The sequence below is a fragment of the Seriola aureovittata genome, chromosome 14 (genome assembly GCF_021018895.1).
Source record: "Seriola aureovittata isolate HTS-2021-v1 ecotype China chromosome 14, ASM2101889v1, whole genome shotgun sequence".
In the NCBI taxonomy this organism is placed as follows: domain Eukaryota; kingdom Metazoa; phylum Chordata; class Actinopteri; order Carangiformes; family Carangidae; genus Seriola; species Seriola aureovittata.
Genome location: NC_079377.1, coordinates 12,950,031 through 12,972,355, shown reverse-complemented (window position 1 = coordinate 12,972,355; position 22,325 = coordinate 12,950,031). Strand labels below are relative to the sequence as shown.

General features: G+C 38.3%; 1 protein-coding gene across 2 annotated transcripts in view; it reads left to right on the top strand.

Moving 5' to 3' along the window:
- The window catches only part of hpse2 (heparanase 2), a 58,277-nt gene extending 35,952 nt beyond the window's left edge, over window positions 1-22,325 (top strand). For both annotated transcript variants that reach the window (XM_056394662.1, XM_056394661.1), the window contains 7 exons: window positions 3,401-3,448; window positions 10,057-10,150; window positions 10,990-11,096; window positions 11,251-11,365; window positions 14,648-14,793; window positions 17,005-17,151; window positions 20,414-22,325. In XM_056394662.1, the coding sequence (XP_056250637.1) occupies window positions 3,401-3,448; window positions 10,057-10,150; window positions 10,990-11,096; window positions 11,251-11,365; window positions 14,648-14,793; window positions 17,005-17,151; window positions 20,414-20,576 (820 nt within the window). In that variant the 3' untranslated portion in view covers window positions 20,577-22,325. The remainder of the gene's footprint in view (window positions 1-3,400; window positions 3,449-10,056; window positions 10,151-10,989; window positions 11,097-11,250; window positions 11,366-14,647; window positions 14,794-17,004; window positions 17,152-20,413) is intronic.

Here is a 22,325-nt window from a genome sequence, read left to right as displayed (position 1 = left end):
CTAATACTGTTTCCCTGTCGATTTGTGTTTCCCCTAAAGTAAGTATGAAACAAACCATATCCCTAACCCCAACCAGTCATGTTCAGAGATTCTTAACCTGACTCCAACCTTAAGTTATCTCTGCTAAACCTATCCATAACCCAAGCCCTCACACCAACCACAGCAGAAAGTGCTACAGGAAACCTAATTTTAACGAGTGAGAAACTATATTCAAAAGGAGTAGACTTCTATACAAGATGGGCACTCCAGCTGCCTATCAGCTGCTGTCAATCAAACACAGACACCGACACACCCCTCTAGCCAGCTGAGACACAAAGGAGTATTTTGGTTATTTCCCTAGAAAACCTTTCTTCTTCCTTTTAACAAAACTATTAAGAATACATAAAAAGCACAAAACAACTGAACAACTTTCCCAACCAACCACCATGCTGCTGACAACAAGCATGTAAGCAACTGTCAACAACTTAAGCTCTTCTGCCTTGAAGTTTAGTTAAAAGTTTACAGTTGGGCAGCTGTCTGAGACACAAAATGTACACTCAGTGCAAATCTCAGATCAGACAGGTTTTCCAACTCCTACTGTTCTCCCGTTTAAAATAAAACCAGTTTAGATTGGACAGAAAAAAGGGAGGATATGGGATAAAATGTTGCAAATGTTTAATTCGGATAGACAATGTCATTTGACGAGTGGTTGACTGCATTAATTTTAGCCACTCTGTAGCAGACATTGAACATAAGTAGATAGATAGATAGATAGATAGATAGATAGATAGATAGATAGATAGATAGATATAGATAGATAGATAGATAGATAGATGGATAGATAGATACTTTATTTATCCTCTAGGGAAAATTCATGTATGTACTCATAAGTATGCAGTGTTTGAGTGTTACCGCTTGTCTTAGTTTGTATAAAAACTCCCTTTAGACAAGAAATGCTTTCTCAGTTCTATTGTCCAAATAGATGACACTATCTCTCAAACATTTTCATCACTTCCAAAAAAGTTAAGCCTTTCCAAGCTTTTCTGTCTGTTGAAATGGAAACAAACTAGTGTAAAATGGATGCATCAGTGGCCCTGTACAACAAACACAGACTGAAAATCAAACACAGATAGATGTACACAACTCTGACAACACTGAACAATCCAAATAAAGAGTGACCTTATGGAGAGATGTTTTCTTTTTGCTGAAGAAGTAAATACCTCAATACTGTCACGAACATAAAACTTGAATTTAGAATTTTATTACTTTAACCCCCGTAGTTAGCATTTATGGCCAGTATATAAACATTTAACAAATTGTTTATAAAACTCTAGTTGTTAGCAGATAATGAGCATTTATTAATGCATTCATCAACAACAATTACTCCTCCTGTGGCCACTCATAAATGGAGGCTGCTGTATCTAAACAAATAATGAATGACAACATAGTAAAACACAGAAAATGTTGAGTTTAATTATTAATAAAAAAACTGCACACTGATGAACTCTTACAAAATAAAATTTTAAAAAAAATTTAATCTGATTATAACTTCGTTTTGATGTGTGTAAAACAATTCATTAAATATTTATATAGTTTTTAAAAATAATGCTATATGGGGGAGTTACAAGTTATTGCTGTGAGTAAATAAAGATGGAACATTGTTATGAGCTCCATGATTTTTGAGTAGGCAGGTTAGAGTTGGTTATGGACAAAAACCATCAACATTAAACATCTACTTTCTGTTCTGGCTGAAAGCGGGCTGTTAATAAAGTACTAGTCTGTCACCACAGATTTAGGAGAGTGTTGTTTTTACGTAGGTAACAATAAGATTGAAAGAAGTGGAATATATAGCCCTGAATTTAACGGTCATTGTCACCACAGATTTAGGAGAGTGTTGTTTTTACGTAGGTAACAATAAGATTGAAAGAAGTGGAATATATAGCCCTGAATTTAACGGTCATTGTTAAATAAGCAGGGAAAAGAATTCCTTCTAACCAGCTTAGAGTCCATAAAGTTAAACTAATGTGAGCTAAAATTACAGTGCTTTGACACTCATGCATATGCAAGCGCATGTAAAGATAAGTGCACAGGAACAGTTTAATGTCTCAGTGTATCTCAGCCTGAATCTGTCTCCAGCTTCTCTCTGCAACCACACACATTTTGACAGGTAGTTGGAGGACAGAGGAGAAAGAATAATTGGATGTGGATCTCCCTCCTCTATGTACTTGAGCTACTTACATCAGTGAAACCATTAGGAACTGCTGTTTATCTCACTGAGCGCTGACGGTTCAAATTTACTCATAAATAAAAGGTGTATGTTCGTGCGCAGCTGTGTGTGTATGTGTACTGCACAGTTCAGACTGATTGAATAGCTGTGGACTCGGAGGAAAGGGAGGATATAGACGATGAGTGGTGAGAGGAGGAGGAGGACTGAGAGGATGAAGAAGAGAGAGTTGGAGTATCCACGGGTCATGGGTGTCACATTTAACAACGGGCTGATTCTTGTGTGTTTGACACTGTTACGAGGGGGTGGCTCTTGTGTTTGACAGCCCAACTACTCTGCTGCTCTCAGGAAATAAGATGAATTAGACGCTGAGCTGCTCAACAGTCCAAATATCAGAGCTCCACAGACTAAACAAGCCAGAGCGGTGAAAGTTGTGTTTCTGTGACATGATGTTTAGAGACACACTTTTGGGCATGACAAGCTGTTACCCCCAAATATGGAGCGGTTTGGGTCAGGTAGATGAGGAAACACACACATACACACGCAGATGCAAAAGCTTGAGAGCAGGAAGGCAGACAGCAGGGGGGACTGTGTATGTGTAGAGTTTTTGTTTGTGTACAGGATGAGTCCATTAAAAGGTACACCGGGTTCACAACAGTTTTTGTGTCCTCAAGATGTTTGGAGTTTGTATTTAACTAACTGGAATCAAACTTTACAGGGTGCAGAAACAGCTCCAGAAAACACTTAAAGTAGGACTTTAAAATGACACCCCAGAGGAAGAATCCCAGTTATCTGCTGTACAACTGTAGCTCTTTGGTTTGTAGATGAGCAACACATAACATACGAATCACAGCCAGCATTTGTTCCATATACTTATATTGTATGTCTTAAATTTTGGCTTGTCAAGATATTTTCAAAACATTTTCCTTTAAACGTGATTAAAAGGTTACTTTTAACAGACTTAACAAATTATTGTTTTCATTTTCCCAATAACTTGGGGCAAAATGTTGACAACCTGTGTTGCACCCTGACTGCTGTAAAGGTTCTTGCAATATTTCCACATCCCCAGGTCTTGGCAGTTATGTTGGGGGGTAAAATGTTACCGTAGTATTAATGACTACAACTGTGGAAAAGGTTGAAGACTTTGAAGTATTAATACCACTCAGGTAAAGATACCTCTGTTTTTCTGACTTTCAGGTTCATGAAGAATGCTGGCTCAGTTGTAGATGCGGTTACGTGGCAACAGTAGGTATTTTACCCTTTTTTTCCTATTTTATTATTTTGTCCGTAGAAAACTGCAGAAATCTACCTGCAGTCTTCTGAAAAAACAGACTACTCACTTAACAGCACAGGCCATGTTGCGCTTTTCCACCATTATCGGCACACTGTGTAAATGCAGTAGCCAGTAATAACCACTATTAACGCTGTTCCTTAGAGAGGCTGATGCATAATGTGGAGAAAAGGAGCCCAAGCGTGTATGTGTGTGTTAAATTAGTAACACCTGCCATTTGTCTATTGCACATACTGTAGGAATGCATACAAACATATCAATGATTTGATCTTTTTCCCTGTGTTTTATCTGTTTCTCTTTACACACACATGTAAAATGTATACAAAAAGACATACCCACCGTAAGTACAGACAAACCCTGTGTGACTGAGTGAGCGGTCATTAAGGTGAAGGTCAGGTCTAATTAGGGGAAATTAGAAGAAACGGAAGGAGGAAGGCCTGTCAGTAAGGTTTAGAAAAACACCACCCACACTGTTAAAATCAAACCATATGCTCTGGCTCATTCCCTCTGTCAATTAGCCCATTTTACACTAGAGATCCAGATGCCAGTCTAACCAGGCTGCGTGACAGAAACTCTGACCTCTACAAAAGAAGCCAAACTAATAAAATGGGGACCACTCATTAACACGTCTATGACACATGTTTTACTCCACTGCAGCTGGCTCAAGTTTTTTGAATCAAGTGTAGTAGGTTGTAGATGCAGCTTTCATTCTAAAGTGGTGCAGAGCATCATATGGCTTTGTTAGAGAGCACGTCTGTCTGTGGCTTCGGTTGGAGGTGGTTCTGTTCTGTTGGAGCTCCTGATGATGAAACATGTTGGTTATGTAGTGAAACATTTGTGTACTTCCAGACCACGAAACATTGATATGTGGTGCACATTATGTTTTGACTTTTTTTTTTTTTCCACAACATTGTATTTTACATTTGCAGCATCTTGTCTCAGTTACTGCTTCTCCATTTTTGGATTCACCAACAAAACATGATCAGAATGTTTAGTCATTCTGTCTGTCTGTCTTTTCGTCTCTTTGCCTTTCCATCTTTCCCCATCTTTCTGCAATATTAGGTTTTTCTTTCCAAACATACTTGCCTGGATGTCTGCACATCCCGGTAAACATGCACATCTGCACAAGTTTTTTTTAATGTGTTTTCTATTCAGGTCACTTTAACCTTTGCCCAGAAAATGTTTAAAGTAAGTTAGAGTCGTACCACTAGTGATGGATATACCGATTTACCGATATGCCGACTGTTTTGGTTTTATTTGCTCAGATTTTTTAGATGAAGTACATCTCTGAGATTTCTGCCTCCTTGCCAAAACAATGAAAGTGAACAGATTTAATTTGTGGTGCTCATTGTGCATAAAAGAAAAAATCTGCCAGGACATCTCTCTCCAGAATAAGTGACCTCTGTACTCTGGATAATCCACAGAACAGTCAACAGTTTTCATAGAGACAATTTCCTCAGCAGAAAGTAGTTCCAGTAAAAACATTAGAAAGCATTATCCAGAGTAACATTGTTCCTGTTGAATTTTTTTAATGTAATTTTTCCAGCCATGCTAGCAGCATAGCTCTTGGGATCTGTCGGTCAGTCAGTCTGTCCACTTCTTTGGTCCAAGCGAACATATCTCAACATCTATCAGATAGATTTCCATAAAACTTTTTACAAACATTTATGGTTCCCAGATGATGAATCTCAACCACCTTGGTGATCCCCTGACTTTTCCTCTTATACCACGAGGTTGACGTTGTGGTTTTAAATGAAACCGCTCAGTAACAATTGGATGGATTGTTATACAATCTAATACAGATATTCATGTCTCCCAAAGGATGGACTGTAAATGAATTGTCCACTTTGGTGATACCTTAAATTTTTTCCGCTGTAATTTCTAGCACCATCACCTGGTCAAAATTTCAGTTTGTCTAATACTTTATGACAAAACTAATGACATTCCCTGCAGAGTCAGCCATACTTTTTAGAGCTAATTAGCAAATGTTAGCATGCTGACTACTGATAACATGTTCCGCCTTACCTAATGCGTGGCCTCATGGTGTGAGAATTAAGCCAGTCAAAAGTGTCTGATCAGTGAGCAAGAAAAGTGAACGAAACACATTCATTCTTTCTTCACAGGATTTGCTGTTGAGATGCCCCTGAGCAACACACTTACTGTGAGCCCTAATTGTTCCATCAGTGGGTATTAGCAGTGTGAACATCTGGGTGTACAGCAAGCATGCAAGCAAGCCCACCCCCCCCCCCCCCTCTCTTTAATGATGATCAGTGTTGTGCCAGTTCACACTTAAAAAGAACTCGTTCAAAGTTCAGTTCATACAGATGAAAATTAACTAGTTAACTAGTTCAGGTTCATAGTTCTTTTTATTATTTTTTTGTTCATTTGTTGTTGTTCTTTTTTTTTTTTTTAATAAATAAATAGGCCGCTATTCTCTTTAAATGTAACCCCCTTCAACCATCCATCACCAGCCCCAAATCATTGCCACTCCGAAACTAAATGAATTATTGTACACCGCTGAAGAATCACAGACATTAGTTACATTCAAAATCCGTATGTAAATATAATCCGTATGAGTCTTCACTTGTTTGTTAGTTGAACTGCTTCAAATGCTCAAACAAACTGGCTCCAGCAGTACTAGATGCGTCTTTACTGTCCGTCTGTGCCGCTAGCGCCAGCCATGCTGGGCCGTGTCTAAGGAGACGTCATGCGGCGTGCCGTAAAACTATCGTAAATCGTGAGGGACGACCGATTCGTTCAGTTTGGCGTTCACAAAAAATATGCACGTGTCCATCGAACGAGTTCATGCGCAACACTGATGATGAGGTTATGAAACGTACACTTTAATGACCCTTGCGTTTGAAAATGGACACCTCTTGTACTGTGCACTGTGGCATAAAAGTGAATCAGAAGCTTTTCACTTTGTTCAGCTTCAGTCTTTGCAGCTAAGCGGTCACACTTTAACCGCGCCAGGATAACACAGGATACCCACATCTTTCTTGTTCCTTGTCAGGATGACAGTGGTACTGCATGCCAGAGAGCCTGGGGTGCTGCTTATTTATAGCTGAGTGGAGTAAAAAGATGTTAAAGATTTTCAGACTAGTCTGAAAATCACAGAGGGACTATAAATTTACTGATGGCATTCCTGAGGGAAGCTACATATCCTTCAGCTGTTATTTAATGATTGATGATAACCTGATGATAACCTGCTGGACCACATCAAGGACCACATCCTTGTCTTGCTTTGCTACCCCTCCGCTCACCCCAAATCGCTTACTATTCCAGGTGGCCATTCCTTGACACTTAAATGTGCAGTTATGCAGTTAAACTTTTAAAGACTATATTCACGCTTTACTTGAATATTCCCATTTCACTTCACAAATGCTTTAGTTACTACTAGGGGTTTAAAGGATGAGAAGAGGAATCCATGCAGAGGATGTTTCAATTAGTCACCAAAAAAAAGAAAAAACCCCAAAAAAACATCCTCTGTGATCATTACTCAACTTAAGTACATTTAAATGTAAATATATTCACGGAAGATTTAAAGCGCTAGACTTTTAGTTTCAGATGAGTGTTTTTTTCCATTTTTGGTATTGATCCTCTTTCACCTCTGTTTCTGTTTCCTGGCTGATTTGATCACATGTATTTGTGTAGTCTGTACTATATTTCTGTGTTAATAGAGGTAGTTTTGTTAGAGAGCTGTCTTTGATGTGGTGCTGGCACTCACTGAGAGACATGTAAAACAAGCTCTGGATCTTTGTCTGAAAACATTTGGACACAATGTTATTCATTTTTGCATTTTATTGAATTCTGGTCAGTCTGGCAGCTGAAGTATCATGTCAGTTTGTGGATGAACAAAGGAAAAGTTCTTGGTTCTGTTTTAGGAACTTGAGCAATTTTATGAATACCAAACTATGATCCCCTTAATCCAGGCCAAAATACTAGAACAATCTTTCTGCATATTTCTTTTTGAGGTTTCTGCTCTAATGAACCACCAAACTTGAGTGTTTAGCAAAGAAAGCTAATCTTTCCTTGTTACCTGACCGTAGCGAAAATTCCCAGTGGTACTGATTCGTAGCTCAAGATACAGCTATAATAACTTGTACAGTTTTTTTTTTATTGTTTCCATATATGAAGTGGAATTTCTTTCCCTGGGATCTGGACTGAAGAATTATTGTGAGCGCTCTGGAAAGATGACAGGATAACCAAATAATTTGTGTAAAGCTATGACTTAATCCCTGCGTTGTTTACAGTTTGAGGCCAGGAGCTTGGGACTTTTCCAACACTGTGACGAAAATTTCAACGAAGTTAAACTCAGATTGCAACACTGCTTCACCCCACGTGAACAAAGTGTAGCTTTATTCTCAGCAGTTTTGTTGACACATCTGTCATTTCCACTCTTTTCCAAAACAGGTTCAATAGAGATTTGACTTTTTTTTCTTTCTTTTTTTTTTAAAAATCTGTTGGCCTTATTATTAACAATACAATACTGTTGAATAGCATTCTCTGATTTCTTCAATTGTAATTCCCTGTCGTAGTTTTCTAGGAGTGTTCTCTGGTTCTAGGAAAGAAAAAAAGCTAAATTGTTACAAAACATTTGCAGCTTTAAGCAGGACTGGACTGAGCTGGTCTGGTATGTTACTAATAACATTTGTTGCTTTAGAAGATTCAGAGGAGAAATCTGTTCTGCAACGAGGAACAGATTTTTTTGAATCTCTAATTAACAGGTGTTACATCTGTTTCCGTTCCAGTTTTTGTTATGTCATTGCTAACTTAAAAATAGAACCAATGAAGGCAAATGGATTTAAGGATTGAGCCATAACGTTTTCTTATTTCACTAATAATTTTCCACCATAATGATGACGGTTTCATTCTGTACCTCCAGAAAAAAGCAAAAGCTCATCCTACAGGGCTGGATATTCACAGGTGGATGTCCATTAAAGTCTTAGTGCTTAGTATTAATAACCATGAAGTTAGCCTTTAAATCTTGCTGCTGTCTGCCAAAAAGTATTTGATAAGTATTAAGTGAAGCCAGACCACTGAGAAAAGACTTTAAAAAAAAAAAAAAAAAAAACCTCAGCTTACAATATCTTAGAATATGAGAGGTTTAAATATGTTTGACTAGCACTCAGAGTGATAATATATTCTCTTTTGGAGCCTGTAAAATCTGACAATGAAGATCAGTCGACTAATGAACCTTAAATCTGATTCAGTCTTAGTTACTGATAGCAAAAACCTAAATTCCTCGAACTCTCAAATTTCCTCCATGCTTGTTGAAGTTTTGATTTGGGACTCTGTTTGCCACTGTAACTAAATCAGGGAATGTACCGTTAACTGTCAACAATTTCAACAGTGTTGGGTGTAATGATGTTGCAACCACGTTAATACTTACCATAAATAATGTGTCAGAAATAACTTAGTCTAAGAGAGTAAGCTACACAGAGCCATGCACCATGTTTTTTTTTTTTTGTTCTCTTCTGCTGTGCAAATAAGTAATATAAATGTGTTTTACGGTACCTGAAACATTAACTAGAGTATGTGGTTGTTGCTCTCTTGTTTTCCTCTCTTGGACTCTTGCAGAGGATCTTGGATAGGTTTTTTGTCTGCCCGCAGGGTGATGTTCCTCAAGACATTGGCTCTAACTACCGATAAATTCCTCTCTCATCATGCTCACTTAACATTTTCTCTTATTATCGTCTGTCTTTGTGTCTTTATCGTTCACACACAGGATCACCGCAGATGGAGGTCTGTATTGTTCGGTCTCAGTCTGAAATCTCAGAGCTTCCAATTCCTCTCTTATGCAATCCCACATTTTGACACAGAATTGGATTTTCAGTACACTGAAGTGTAATTGAATATGTCGGTCCCTGTTCATCATAGTTGTTGTGGTGAAAGACCAATGAAATTATACTCTGTTTGGCTTTTAAACCTGCAGTCCATAACGAGCCCTACCAACACTGAATCCAAGCGAGTGTTGCATTTATGAAGTTGTTTCTCTGTCTTGTCAATGTTTTACTGTGAAATGACATTGACCTACTTGGTAGTGTAAAAAGTTGTTATACTATGTCATAGAATATTATTCACCTAATTGATGAAGGATAATGGCACTAGGATTGTTAACTGCACAGGTTTGACCCAAAGAAAGTTTTTCAATAACATGGAATATTTATATCTAGTATCTAGTATTAGTATCTTAATAATGGGGGAACATTTTGTTTGGCAAATAGATAATAAAGCCTTTTTACTTGACAATACTTTGACTTGACTTAAATTTGCCTTAGTGTTTCACGTTGTCGAACATGAAGATCAATATAGTACATATTCTTTATTATTCATCTTTACTTTAAATGTGAATTAATTTTAAATATAAATTATACAAGTTCAAACTGAAGAGATTAGGCAGGTGGGATGGATGGATGGATGGATGGATGGATGGAAAAAAATAAAATGTGTACATATCAGTTTATTGTTTTTATTATGTGCTGTGCTGTAATAAAAATCACATTTTACAGTGTGTACAGAGTGTTTCTCTCACAGCCTTTACCCTGGATTCTTATTACAGCTATTACATGGACGGCAGAGTGAACAAAGTGGAGGACTTCCTAAAAACCCGTCTATTGGACACATTGACGGAGCAGATCACTAAAGTCACCAAGGTACATAAGCTTTCCTCCATAAATAATTTCAGTTTATATATACTGTGTGTGCAGAAAACTAATTCAGTTCTAGATCTGTACTGCACAAAATAAGATTAATGTCCGGCGTATATTTCAGAGGTCCTTTTCCCTGTTAAATAATTTTTATTTTTATCAGTTTAGACTTTCAGACGGCCTCAAGGGAGAGTATGAAGAAATAACTAATTTTCATCATGCAATATATTTACATTTCTTTTGAGTTTGCCAAGTTATGGATCATTCAGATCTCAGCTAGTTTTTTTGATTATAAAGCCATATGTGCAAACCACAGGAGTGAACCCTCAGGGTAAAAGGGTTGTGTCCACCATGAGGTAATATTATCAACACTGGCTGCTGCGGCTGACTTGCTGAGTTGTCATAGATGAACAGTGCCAAAGTGCCTCGGGGAAAAAGAAGCAACCATTCCCAAGAACAAAACTTAAAACATTCAATGATATGTAACAGGAGTGGGATTCTTGTGTGCCTTACCAAAGTCGATAAGATCAGGTTTTTGTGTTTCTTTATGTGCATTATTATTAATCAGTGTCTACATTTATATTTCTGTTTCGTTGTCAGCTGTAATGACTTTACATCAGCTTGCAGACTCACTCAAATTCAGTCAGTAACAGGAAAACATTATATAGAATTAAAAAAAAAATCATGGATTACTAAAAATGCATCATCCTATTTTAATGGTCCTTAGAATAAATTTGAATGTATTGATTCAAAAGACCCTGAAGCAAATTTCATATGGCGCTTTCACAAAGTTGAATTCAGGATGGATTTTGTTGATACACCTTTGTTTTCATCCCTCATTGTAGGTTGTGAACACACATAGTCCTGGTAAGAAGGTGTGGCTTGGCGGACTGGGGCCGGCATGGGCAGGAGGCATTAGTAATCTCTCTGACACATACGCTGCTGGCTTTCTGTAAGTACTGTTATCATACTGTAGCTGTTCTGTAGATAATGAACTGAACCAGCTGCACAAGAAATAAGTATTTATTCCCAATGTATTATGTGTTTTATCAGCACTATATATCACATTCCTAATAGTTTTGTGTGCATGTTCATTTGTGTTTCAGGTGGGTGAACACGCTGGGTATGGCTGCTATGCAGGGGATAGATGTTGTGTTGCGTCACTCATTCTTTGACTACGGATACACACACCTTGTGGACCAGCACTTCAACCCGTTACCTGTAAGTCTCTCAGTTTCAGTTCAGCAAGGATTACAATGGCTGTTGGTTCACATCAGGGCCTCAATTCACCTTTCTTCATCATAATAACAAGGATCTGACCCGAACGGTCCTGTAATGCTCTGGACCTTTTCTGTACCAGACCCAGTGCCTCGATGGCACCTCTCGCTCTTTCCCGTGGGAGCTATTAGCTGAGATGAAAGGCGTTTAGTGGTGATGAGTGGATAGACGCGGGGGCGAAATGCCATGTAACCTTAGCCCTTTGTCAGTAGCTCAGGACAGTGTCACTGCTCCCCTCAACCCCCATCACAACTGTGTGCTTCTCTGTGCGGGACAGTCGGCCGGTGAGAGATCTGTAACCTGAGATGCTGATACACAGGCACGTTAGTAAAATAGCCTGCAACACTGTGTGAAATGGAACTGCCCAGTCCCAAGTTCCTCCATGGTTTGGTCTCAATAATGCTACAGACAGAAACACAACAAGCTGAGTCCACAACACTGTGAAATACACTGTTTTTTTATGTATTTGCACATGATTAGCCTGAATCTGAACACCACAGATGTGTAGGAGACATTCATCTGAGGTCATAATTTTCCTTTATACTCAAACATATTAATAAATATGGAGACTTCAAAGTCTTTAAGTGTGAGGGAGTGATAAAAAGCTACCACCAGCCAAGTACATAAAACATTTTTATTAAGTTCATAAAAAAAAAGAAAGAAAATTGTTTATATTAAGCCGAGGCAAAGCGGGGGCGAGAGGCTTACATTAAGGACTTGCACAGTAAATTATTGTTGCTATAATAAAGGAGATAGACGATGTTCAAGGCATTTATCTTATTTATCAAACGTTTGTTATTATTCCAGATTCTTTTATTCTTTCTTTGGTCAGAAAAAGCTGCTAGAATAGAGTATTGGCACTCTCAAAATACCACTTCAACCACTAACAAACAAACCACTAACACTGCAAAATCTGACAATAACATTTAACTTAAACTTTCATTAGTTCTGTCTTGCAGACATGCACTTTCTTCTACCTCTCTTCAACTATATGATATTAAATAATCGAGATGACTTCATTTCCTTCCCTCTTCGACTCCATTATTTTTCTGGGAATAATGGTCTCCCGCTTGGATCACAATGCTTTTAACATGGCTGGATGTCTGAAAGCTGCACCAGCCTACCTGCTGAGAGAATGCACTGCAGGGCCAACCTGTCCTCTGCATGGGAAATTTATGACCTGGCCCCTTCCCCTTTAGGATAACTCCCCCATTGGTACAATCCAGTCAAAGACCTGGGCCCACTTCACCCTTTTCCACACTTACCCCTTCCCTTTTTTCTTACTCGCTCTTCTGTTCCAATAATCTTCTCCTTTTTCTGTTTTGTTTTATTCACACTCCTCACCTGTTGTATGCCTCCAGAGGTATGTTGTAAACTTAATTCTTTGAGGAACAGAGATGTCAGTATATAGTGTATGGCAAGTGAAATCATATTGCTCCTATCTGAAAAAATTGCCATTCAAATGCCCCACCTTAACGACATTTATCTAGCCCTCAGAAAAAAATATTTTTTTCTCAGATACAAAGCAGAGAGATAAGACAGCAGGCTTCTCCCCATGTTGAACATGTGCAAACCTTCATGACTCTGCATATTGTGGGTATGCCTTTAGATATTTTTTACCTCTTCCTGGGTGTGCTTTTCCTCATTTTGAAAAGTCTATTTAGTTAAAGCTTGCTGGAGATTGTGTGCTTCTAAATTAAAAACACTGAAATGTTGAACTTCTTGGATGCTGAGACATAAACAGGATCTCAACCAGGCAATCAGACTCACATTTGACCTATTTAGCAAAACATTAAAGGTTAATCTTCCTTGTTACCATCCTCTGTTCACTTAACTATGCAGCTGAGGTTTGATTGGTCTCTGGTGTATTGTTTTACTTTTCTGGAGTCCTTGACATGTTACGTGTTTACTTGTGCCTATCTGTCTTTCACTCTGTTTTTTGGGTGCAGATGGTATTTTGATTTGATGTGAAAGTGATGGTTGTTCCGCTAATTCATCTGTCTATCTATCCAGATAAGAAAAGCTGGGGGCGAAAAAGACAGGGAGACAGACAGGCAATTAGACAGGAAAACAGGCAGACAGTCAGACCGCTGAAGATTTAGGACCTCAGCTGATATTTCCCAAAAAAATGTCTGAAGTGTGTCCCGTCAATTCAGGTTTCAGGTCAGGGATTTTAACACAGCCATAGTTTGAAATATGTCAATTTATCATGGTTTCTTTTACTTGGGTTTTAAAATTTTTAAAACACAGAGCAAGAATGTATCACCTCTCCAGCTAGCTTGCACAAGTAAAACTCTAGACTCATAACTGTTCTTTGTTTTATACACTACACAATAATCACAGATCACAGTTCTGGCCATACATTTGTCCTTCCATCCCTGTGCTTGTGGCCAACACTATACAGTTCCATACTGTGCTCTGCTTCTTCGATGCCTTGGCAGCAAATTAAGTTAAAGTCTGCATGGAAAAAAGAAGCCCTTAAATGTTGCCATATGCAGGATTGCATGGGAACTTCCTGAGGAACACATGTTGTTCTGGGTCTCTTGGAGAGGTGTTGAGTCTGTGTAGTCTATAGAGTGAGACACAGTATAGTGTACCACTCAACAATGATAAGAGAAAACAGCAATTCATGATTGAACATAATATTTAGTAAAAATGTCATATTTAAGACCTGTCAATTTCTAAACGGGTCAGCGGTTATTAGATACAATGTGGCATGTTACATGGGACAGTCAGTTCCAACAAAATGTTGAGTGTCAGAGTGCTAACATATCTGGATCTCACATTTATGTGGATTATATCTCTAATTTTCACCCCGTCGCAGACGAGCTGTTTTGCTGGCACATTCTCAATTCTCACAGTTTGCAAAACTTAATCTGTTTGCACAATCACCAGGGCATTTCATGACTGAATAAACAAAATGGAAATTTTAGCAATATTTCCTTTCAGGGGAATCCAGATCCAACATTGCTGTTATAAAAGGTCTCTTTCAATAAAAATCCTCATGCATTTAAATACAGTGGAGTTGGCAATGATTTTAAATTGTTTCACAGCTGCTTACATATTAGGTCTTTAAACAGTCCTTTCCACACCTGCCCACTTTGGCATTGTGTCTTTTAACAGAATCCTGCCCTGAGCATTATGATGAGAAAATGAACCCATACTGGCATAGAAAGTAATGCCAGTGTCTGTGTGCTTCTGTATGTAATGGTGTTGCCCTTACAGGATTACTGGTTTTCTCTGGTCTTCAAGCGTCTGGTTGGTCCGAGGGTTTTAGCGGTGCGGGTGGCTGGACTACAGAGGAGGCCACAACCAGGACGAGTCATACGAGACAAGCTACGCATCTACGCCCACTGTACCAGCTACTACAAGTAAGTGCTACAGCCTAACCACCTGGGATTAGTTTGTAACTTGCACTTAAACAAAGCAAGCGTGTACATTATGTGCCGTGATTTTTCAAATTCGAGACAGACAGATGACAAGGCACACATGCTCTTGGCCTTTAAGTGATGTGTAGTAATACTTTGGGAATGTCTTGGAAGATATAGATGGAAAACAGACAGTGTTAACTTTTTCTGTGTCCTGTGTCCTGCTGCAAACACCTGAGGCACAGTGTCTGGTGGGGAAGAACAAAATCCCCAGCCGGCCCATTCGGCTTCTCATAAATAAGTAGACCGCAGACACCTGCTCATTCACAGCTCAGAGCCTTTAAAACTTAACGGGTATCACTTATCAGGTGTGTGGGTTCTGTCTCCCTGCCGTCAAAGAGCCGCTGAAAGGTGTGCTAGGCCTTTATCCCATCTCGGATTGGCTGGAGGGGGGTATCCGAGGGGGAGGGGGAGGGACAATACGGTGGTCTGTGCCGGGAGGAGATAAAGAGTGCCATCATGGCCTGTTCAAGGTTATCATTTAACCTAGGCCAGAGGCTGTCAGCACCAGGCTAGACTTACGGCCTTACCCTAGACAGGGCTCGTTTACAGGCGGAGCATCTTTTAGAAAAATAGTGGAGCACTGCAAAGATAGATGGCCGATAAATGGGTAGGAATTGCATAACCAACAAACAAAGCCACATGAGGCCTGATGACATGTACGCAAATATTTGAAATAGTTTTCAACGAGTGTCCTCTTTCAGCCACCTGGTAAGTATGGTGAATTTGGAAGTAAGGAGATGTCCATGGCATGTGGTGCTGCTCAGCTCCACTTAACATACCAATTAGTCCTGGACTCATCTGATCAGTGAAGCACTAAAGCAGTCCCTCTTGAATCCAAAGCCACGTCACTTGCCATTATTTCTGCCACTTTGTGGTTTTACTCAGTCATCCCACAAGTGGACGATCTATTGTAGTCTTAGCGGTTTGACTGTACTGTGTTAGACAGCAAAGACTATACATGTGCTCAGGCAGTCAGTGGTTTGAAAAGTCTTTGCAGATTAGATATTTGACTTTCACCGGCCTTTTACCCCTTTTAGTGGTTTGCTTGACATTTTTTTCACTTTCCAGAGATGCTCCAACATCAAACGGCATCAACACATGTTTATGTTCCTGGTTTGGATCTCTAAAAGCCTCATCATTTGAAAGGCCTTAGAGGTCATTATCTCTCTCTTCCATCTAACCATCTGATCTATCTCTTGGAGCCATGGTCCACGTTTCTCAGAAATGCGGCTGAATTAGTTTAACACAGAGCCAGACACACAGTGTTCCTGCCGGCAGCACTCTACTTTATTGCTCTTGGTAAATGTATTGAATATTAGCAGTCTTGCGGGGTTGATGAAATAAATGGCTCACCCTGTGCCCAAGAGAGCAAAGATAAACATCCAACCAAAAACCAAGATTGCTTTAAAGATATGAGTTTAGAGGTGGTAAACGAGAGAGGTGTCTACCAGACCGGCCAATGCACAGCCCTGACCCTGAACACCAGGGCCGACATGTGGTATTCACTACAGCTGTGTTGTCTTTGTCCTCATATTTGGGCCCTTATTAGATTTTATCATGTTTGTCTTATCTGTCTCACTTAGTTATTTACCTTTTGCCCATATCCTTATCAAGTTGTGTCCCCAGTGCTTTGCTCTCAGGAGAGGGACTCAAACACTGTTGTCTGTGTAACTTAAGAAGTGCTGCCCGTTGTGTTCACACCCTTCATCTGACCCTGGACCATACAGCAACAAGTTTTAATATTGAATACTGAACAAGAGAAGCAGATTGTTGTATCAGATAGGCTTTATAAGGATGATAAAGGCTTTGAAAATGAAATGTGTCATTCATACTAAATATAAATGATCGGTTTTAGGACAACTTGCTTCATGCTTTATCTTTATTATATTTCTGCAAGCCTTTTGATCTAGATCAGATCAAAGAGTAGTGGTTTGATGCTATTACTATATGTAATAAAAATATCAAAGACTTTCTTCTCTTTGTAGTCATCTTTAATTATAGAGAATTTTATTCAACATGGCACTGTAATATATAATGAATCCCCATTAACAGATGTGGGACGGAGCCTCTTTTTCTTATTGTGTCCCGATTTTCATTTCTAAATGTAAAGAATATTAATGTAATCTTTCATTATTTTCTTTATGATAACAGTCATAACTATGTGAGAGGGTCCATAACGATCTACATCATCAACCTGCATCGGTCGCGAAAGAAAATCAAGTTGGCGGGGACGTTACGGAACAAAACTGTCCATCAGTACCTGCTGCAACCGTACGGCACTGACGGACTCAGAGCCAAGTGAGTATCTTTCTCTCCCATACATCTCTCATACACATGCATATACACACACGCTGGCACTGAATAATTGTTTTTTGGTCAATCAACAATGTGGTCTTCTTGTAGAGTATCCGGTTCCACTCATTCATGCTGATCAAACAAGATAAATGTACTGGTGAGAGACCCAGGTTATAACAGCATCACAAGTCTCCCAGTCCTGTCATAGCTCATATAAAATAAACATGAATAAATAAATAACATGCAAAACTATTGAAAGGCGTTGAGATGAGAAATAGGGATAATGAGAATTTCAAAAGCAAGTTTTATGGGTCTTAAGTATTTTTTTTCCAACCTTGATAAGGTGTTAAACACTGGCATGAATTAATTTTAAAACAACAAATAGTGTTGGACTTGAGCTGTATGGTTCTCGCCAAGTTGTTGCGTGAATACACATACAATACGCTTACATACAATAACTTCTTCCTGTCTTTATCTAGATTTTAGATTTTAGCCTAAGACAACAAGCAAACTCATAAAGAATTATACAACAAATGAAAAGCTAATAAAAAATAATACAGGTGATTAACCATTTTTTATTTTTCCTTTGTCCATGAAAAACTATTAATGTTAGCTATTAATTCAGACTGTCATAAATATGGTACTGCTTTACTGAAGCTTGTCATCTTGGATATAAAAGGAAACATTCACAGAGCCCAGAGTTCTTCCCTGAGTTCCAGTGTGTTTGCGTCTCTTGTTTGAATCTGGTTTTATTGCCTACAACAGATGTTTTATCAATGGATTCCCAAGTCATTTTATATTCATGCCTCTGAGTTTTACCTCTGAGTTCTGTTCTCAATGCAGTTTGTTACTATGATATATTGCACTTTAACTAGGTAATATAATTCCCATTTCCTTAAAACATGCCTTAAAATAAAACGTATACGCTTTCATTCTCTTCCTCTCTCCTTTAAGCCCCTGGCCTGTTATTCTGCCTCAGCCTTAAGCCCCAAATCCTGGAATAACAGCCTAATGACTCAGGACTGCGTGTGTGTGTGTGTGTGTGTGTGTGTGTGTGTGTCTTTGTGTTATACGATACCTCCATACAGCCTTAATGGAGGCTCAGGCATGATCCTTCAATAACAGCGTAATGATGGAGGATGTTTTAGGTGCTAGAACATTATTGCAAGTCAATTAATAGGAGAGCAAGCTAACGACGGGCCTTTTTCAGGCCTTAAGTGCTTTCTGTTACCACACACAGCACAGGGAGACTTTTATGAAAAATTTAGCAACACCAGATGTCCATAAATATGTCTGCGTAGTGGGACTTTCTGTTAACGGTGATCAAGTATTCAGGTCCATGCATGTTGACGGAAAGCTTTGAGCACTACAGTTTGATTCATATCGTCTCCTTGTTGAACAGAATTTTATTTGATATTTTATTGAATTTGAGGTTCACGTAAAAATATCCAGACCACTATTGTGGTTAACTTTACAATATAACGATATAATAAAAAAGGTTACTCATAAGAGCAGCACTTTGAAGTTGAAAAGCTCCGGGCTAAAAGCAATCACTACAGTCCAAATACTCAATAAGGAGATAATTTCTATTTAGAACGTTATTTATTATGTCACAATTACTGATAGTTATACTTAAATAATATCTTGTACAGATAAATACAAACAAAGTTGTTTTAAATGAAAAAATTGTGAAAGTCATACTCAAGCTGGCTGTTAAGCAATAAGTTTAATAATATATTCCTGCTTGATTTTTCTTCCAAAATAAATTATAGTCCAAACTTTTACCTTAACTTTAGCTTACCTTAACATACCTTAACTTATGACTGTTATGTGTTCCGGCTACTCTGCAGTAATATTTCATATTGTTTTAAATGTTTTGTGATGGTAAACTTGTTACGAAATATTATTGATGCCATGTCAGGAATTACCAGAATGAAAACAGGAAGAATACTCTTAATACTCTCTACAACTCATTCTGTTCTCTGTGCAAAGAAAGAAGAGGAAGGTTTTGCATCTTGTAACCTACTGTACATCTAGTTTAAATTGTAATTTAATTAAGAAACATTACAAATTAAATTATACCCAAATAATATTTTGAACAATTTGTCTTTGAAAAACCTTCTTTCAAATATTCATATTAGTAAGTTTTCATAACTGTATTACTGCAAAGGGTATTAGAATATTTTTTTGCTTTAAAATTGACTGTTTCATTGCAGTTAACTCCAAACTATTATGGAGAAATAGGTTAGCTGTTACTGCATGCAGATTCTACTCAAAAAGTCAAGTTGTATTACTGTGCAGTTGTGAAGTTGCAGTTTTGTGACAGCAGCACCCCCAAGTGTACGACTGACAGAATCATAACGCTTAAAGACTGAATGCATGAGAGGGTCCAGATTTTCTTTTTTTGATAAGCTGAAAAAACTCATCAACCTTTTTGTAATTTTCTTTTAATTTTTGCATTGCATTCTTTCACTTTTCTTTTTGTTTAGATTATTTTAATGCTCTTTTTTTTTTTTTTTACCAGTTTGAATAAAACTGTCCAAAATGCAGCTGCACAGCTTTTAACTAGAAAGAACACGAGGTCGCCAATTTTATCCTCTCTGCTCTGGCTCCCAATTAAATTCAGCATTCATTTTAAAATACTTGTGCTGACCTTTAGAGCCTTGCATGGTCAAACACCCCAGGATATTGCTGATATCCTCCTCCTTTGTGCGGCCACTCGAGCTCCGAGGTCTGCTGAGCAAAAATTACTGGCTGTCCCTGGAACCTGCTATAAAACCAGAGGTGACCGTGTGTTTCAAGCTGTTGCACCCAGTTTATGGAATGCTCTCCCCCTTGTCACTGTGATCCCTAGACTCCTGTGAATTCTTTATCAAGCAGCTGAAAATGTCTTTTATTCAGGCAGGCTTTTAGTTAGCCTGTCTGAATAGCTGCTCCATTTTTATTTTATTGCTTTTTATTGGTCTATTTCCATGTCTGTGAGTGGAACTTTTGTACTTCTTTTTGTGTCTCTCTCCTCATTTGTTTGTTGTGGCTGTGAATTTAACTTGTCAGCCCTATGCTGTTTGTTGTCATTGCCATATTTAATAATGTTTTTAATAGTGTATTCTTTTTTTATTGATGTAAACCATTTGTGATCTGTGAAAGGTGCTATAAAAAATAAACTACTTAACTCACACGCTCTTTTACAACTACCAGAGTTATGTGATGAGTCTGAAGCAGACTGTGTGTAATGCAGTCTGTGCTTCCTTTCTTCTCTCTGCAGACATGTCCAGCTGAACGGGGAGAGGCTGCTCATGTCGGACAATGAGACATTCCCAGAATTGAAGCCTAAGACATTGAGGGCTGGACGGACAATAGCCATGCCTCCCATGACCATAGGCTTTTATGTAATCAAGAACATTAACGCATATGCCTGTCGAAGATAACACCGACCCCTCACCCCTGAGATATAGGCGTGATGCTCAGACGTCTATCAAACCAACAACCCCCTGCCAACTTGACTCAAAGCTTAAAAACAGTGTGGCTCCTCTTTTTTTTTTTCATCTGTCCACGAAAACAGACGGAGGTCAGAATTAGGAATCAGGATTTAAGTGTTTTGCTCAAGGACACTTCAGTAGAGAGTGCCCATGGCTTGAATACAACACAATCCTCTTGTTTAACAACAGCCTCCTCAACAATTATCAGTGGTAATATTTAAACCACTTTCCCATATTAAAATAAACCCAGCTCTTCCATTGTTCTCCTCTCTGGTCCAGCAAAGAAAGACTTGCCCAAGACACATAAAACAGTTTGCACTGAACACTTTTCAGTTCTTTTCACCAGCAGTTCCTCAGATACTACAAGACTTGTTTGAACAGTGGTTGTTTTGCGCCTTTGTATGAAGTTTGTAGTTCATAGTTACAGAAATGCAATATCAAAAAGTCCACATTTCTGATTAAGCTATATTTTTTATTCTCTCTGATTGTCAAACCCAGGGTGCGTTATCTCTGTGTCTCGGAGAGAGTTTTTTTTCTTTTCTCTTTTTTTCTATTCTTTGGTATACAGAGGGGAAAAAAAGAGAAAACTCTGAACAGGCAGCGTTTCTGAGGCGTACACAAGTCAGCTTTAGTTTGACTTGATCCTCTCCACAAAGAGAAAATGCCGAGGTGTGTATGAGGTCAGGCCTGGACTTACCAAGTGGTGTGTGTCTGTGAATGTATGCATGTGTTTTATTATTGATAAAGCTACTGATGTGTCTGTCCAGCCTGTTTGATGTGCCACTGAAAGTATACGTTTCTTCCTTTGCCATATCAAGTGGCTTGAAGGGAAAATCTGTTTCTTTTAAAGGCTGTTTTTGTGTGTTTTGTGTATCGTTGCTTTTCTGCTGCAGGTTTCAATTTAACTGCAGAGTACCATAGCCAGGATGTGTCGCTGGTACTGCTTTGCAGCGATGTATAGCTGAAGAACAATGTGAACTCATCCATAACATCTGTCCTTTCCCAGCCTGCGTACACACAAAATCTGGGTTTTGCTTTAGATTCAAAAACTCTAAGATGCCAGTTTTTCAGGTGTATTTTATCTCACTATCTCTTCAGTGTGATCTCACATTTTATAATCCTCTTATGCTGCTAGTTTAAATATACATGATATTATATTTTACATAATTTTGTACAGATTTACTGTCATATATTATTAGATAATGTATTGTACATAAAAAAGAATAATGAAAATAAGTGATTTAAGCTTGATATGTTTACTTACATACAGTATACACCTAATTTATATGATTAAATACTTTACTTTGTCTTTACATTTCTTTTCTAAATGACTCAGTTATGTTAGTGGTACTAATGCCCCAACTGTAACGCAAAATCAAAAATAACTTTAAGAGCCAATTCATTAAATAACAGGGTGACCAAGTGACTGTGTTAATAGTCACTCGGAGATTTAATCATGTTGCTTAATATGTGCTCCACACTGACATGAATAAGGACAATGGTAACATTTCTAGATAAGCAGGAGCAGGTTCAGTGCCTGAACATGTTAAATATAAAGAATATTTGTCCTCTGAATGTGTTTATAGTTAATGTAGAGATGTTCATATTTCTTTTGGAGAGTATTATTTTAATATGGAAAGTGTGCATATATATTATTTTTTGTTAAAAAAAAGTTTACATTGATAATAAACACCTACA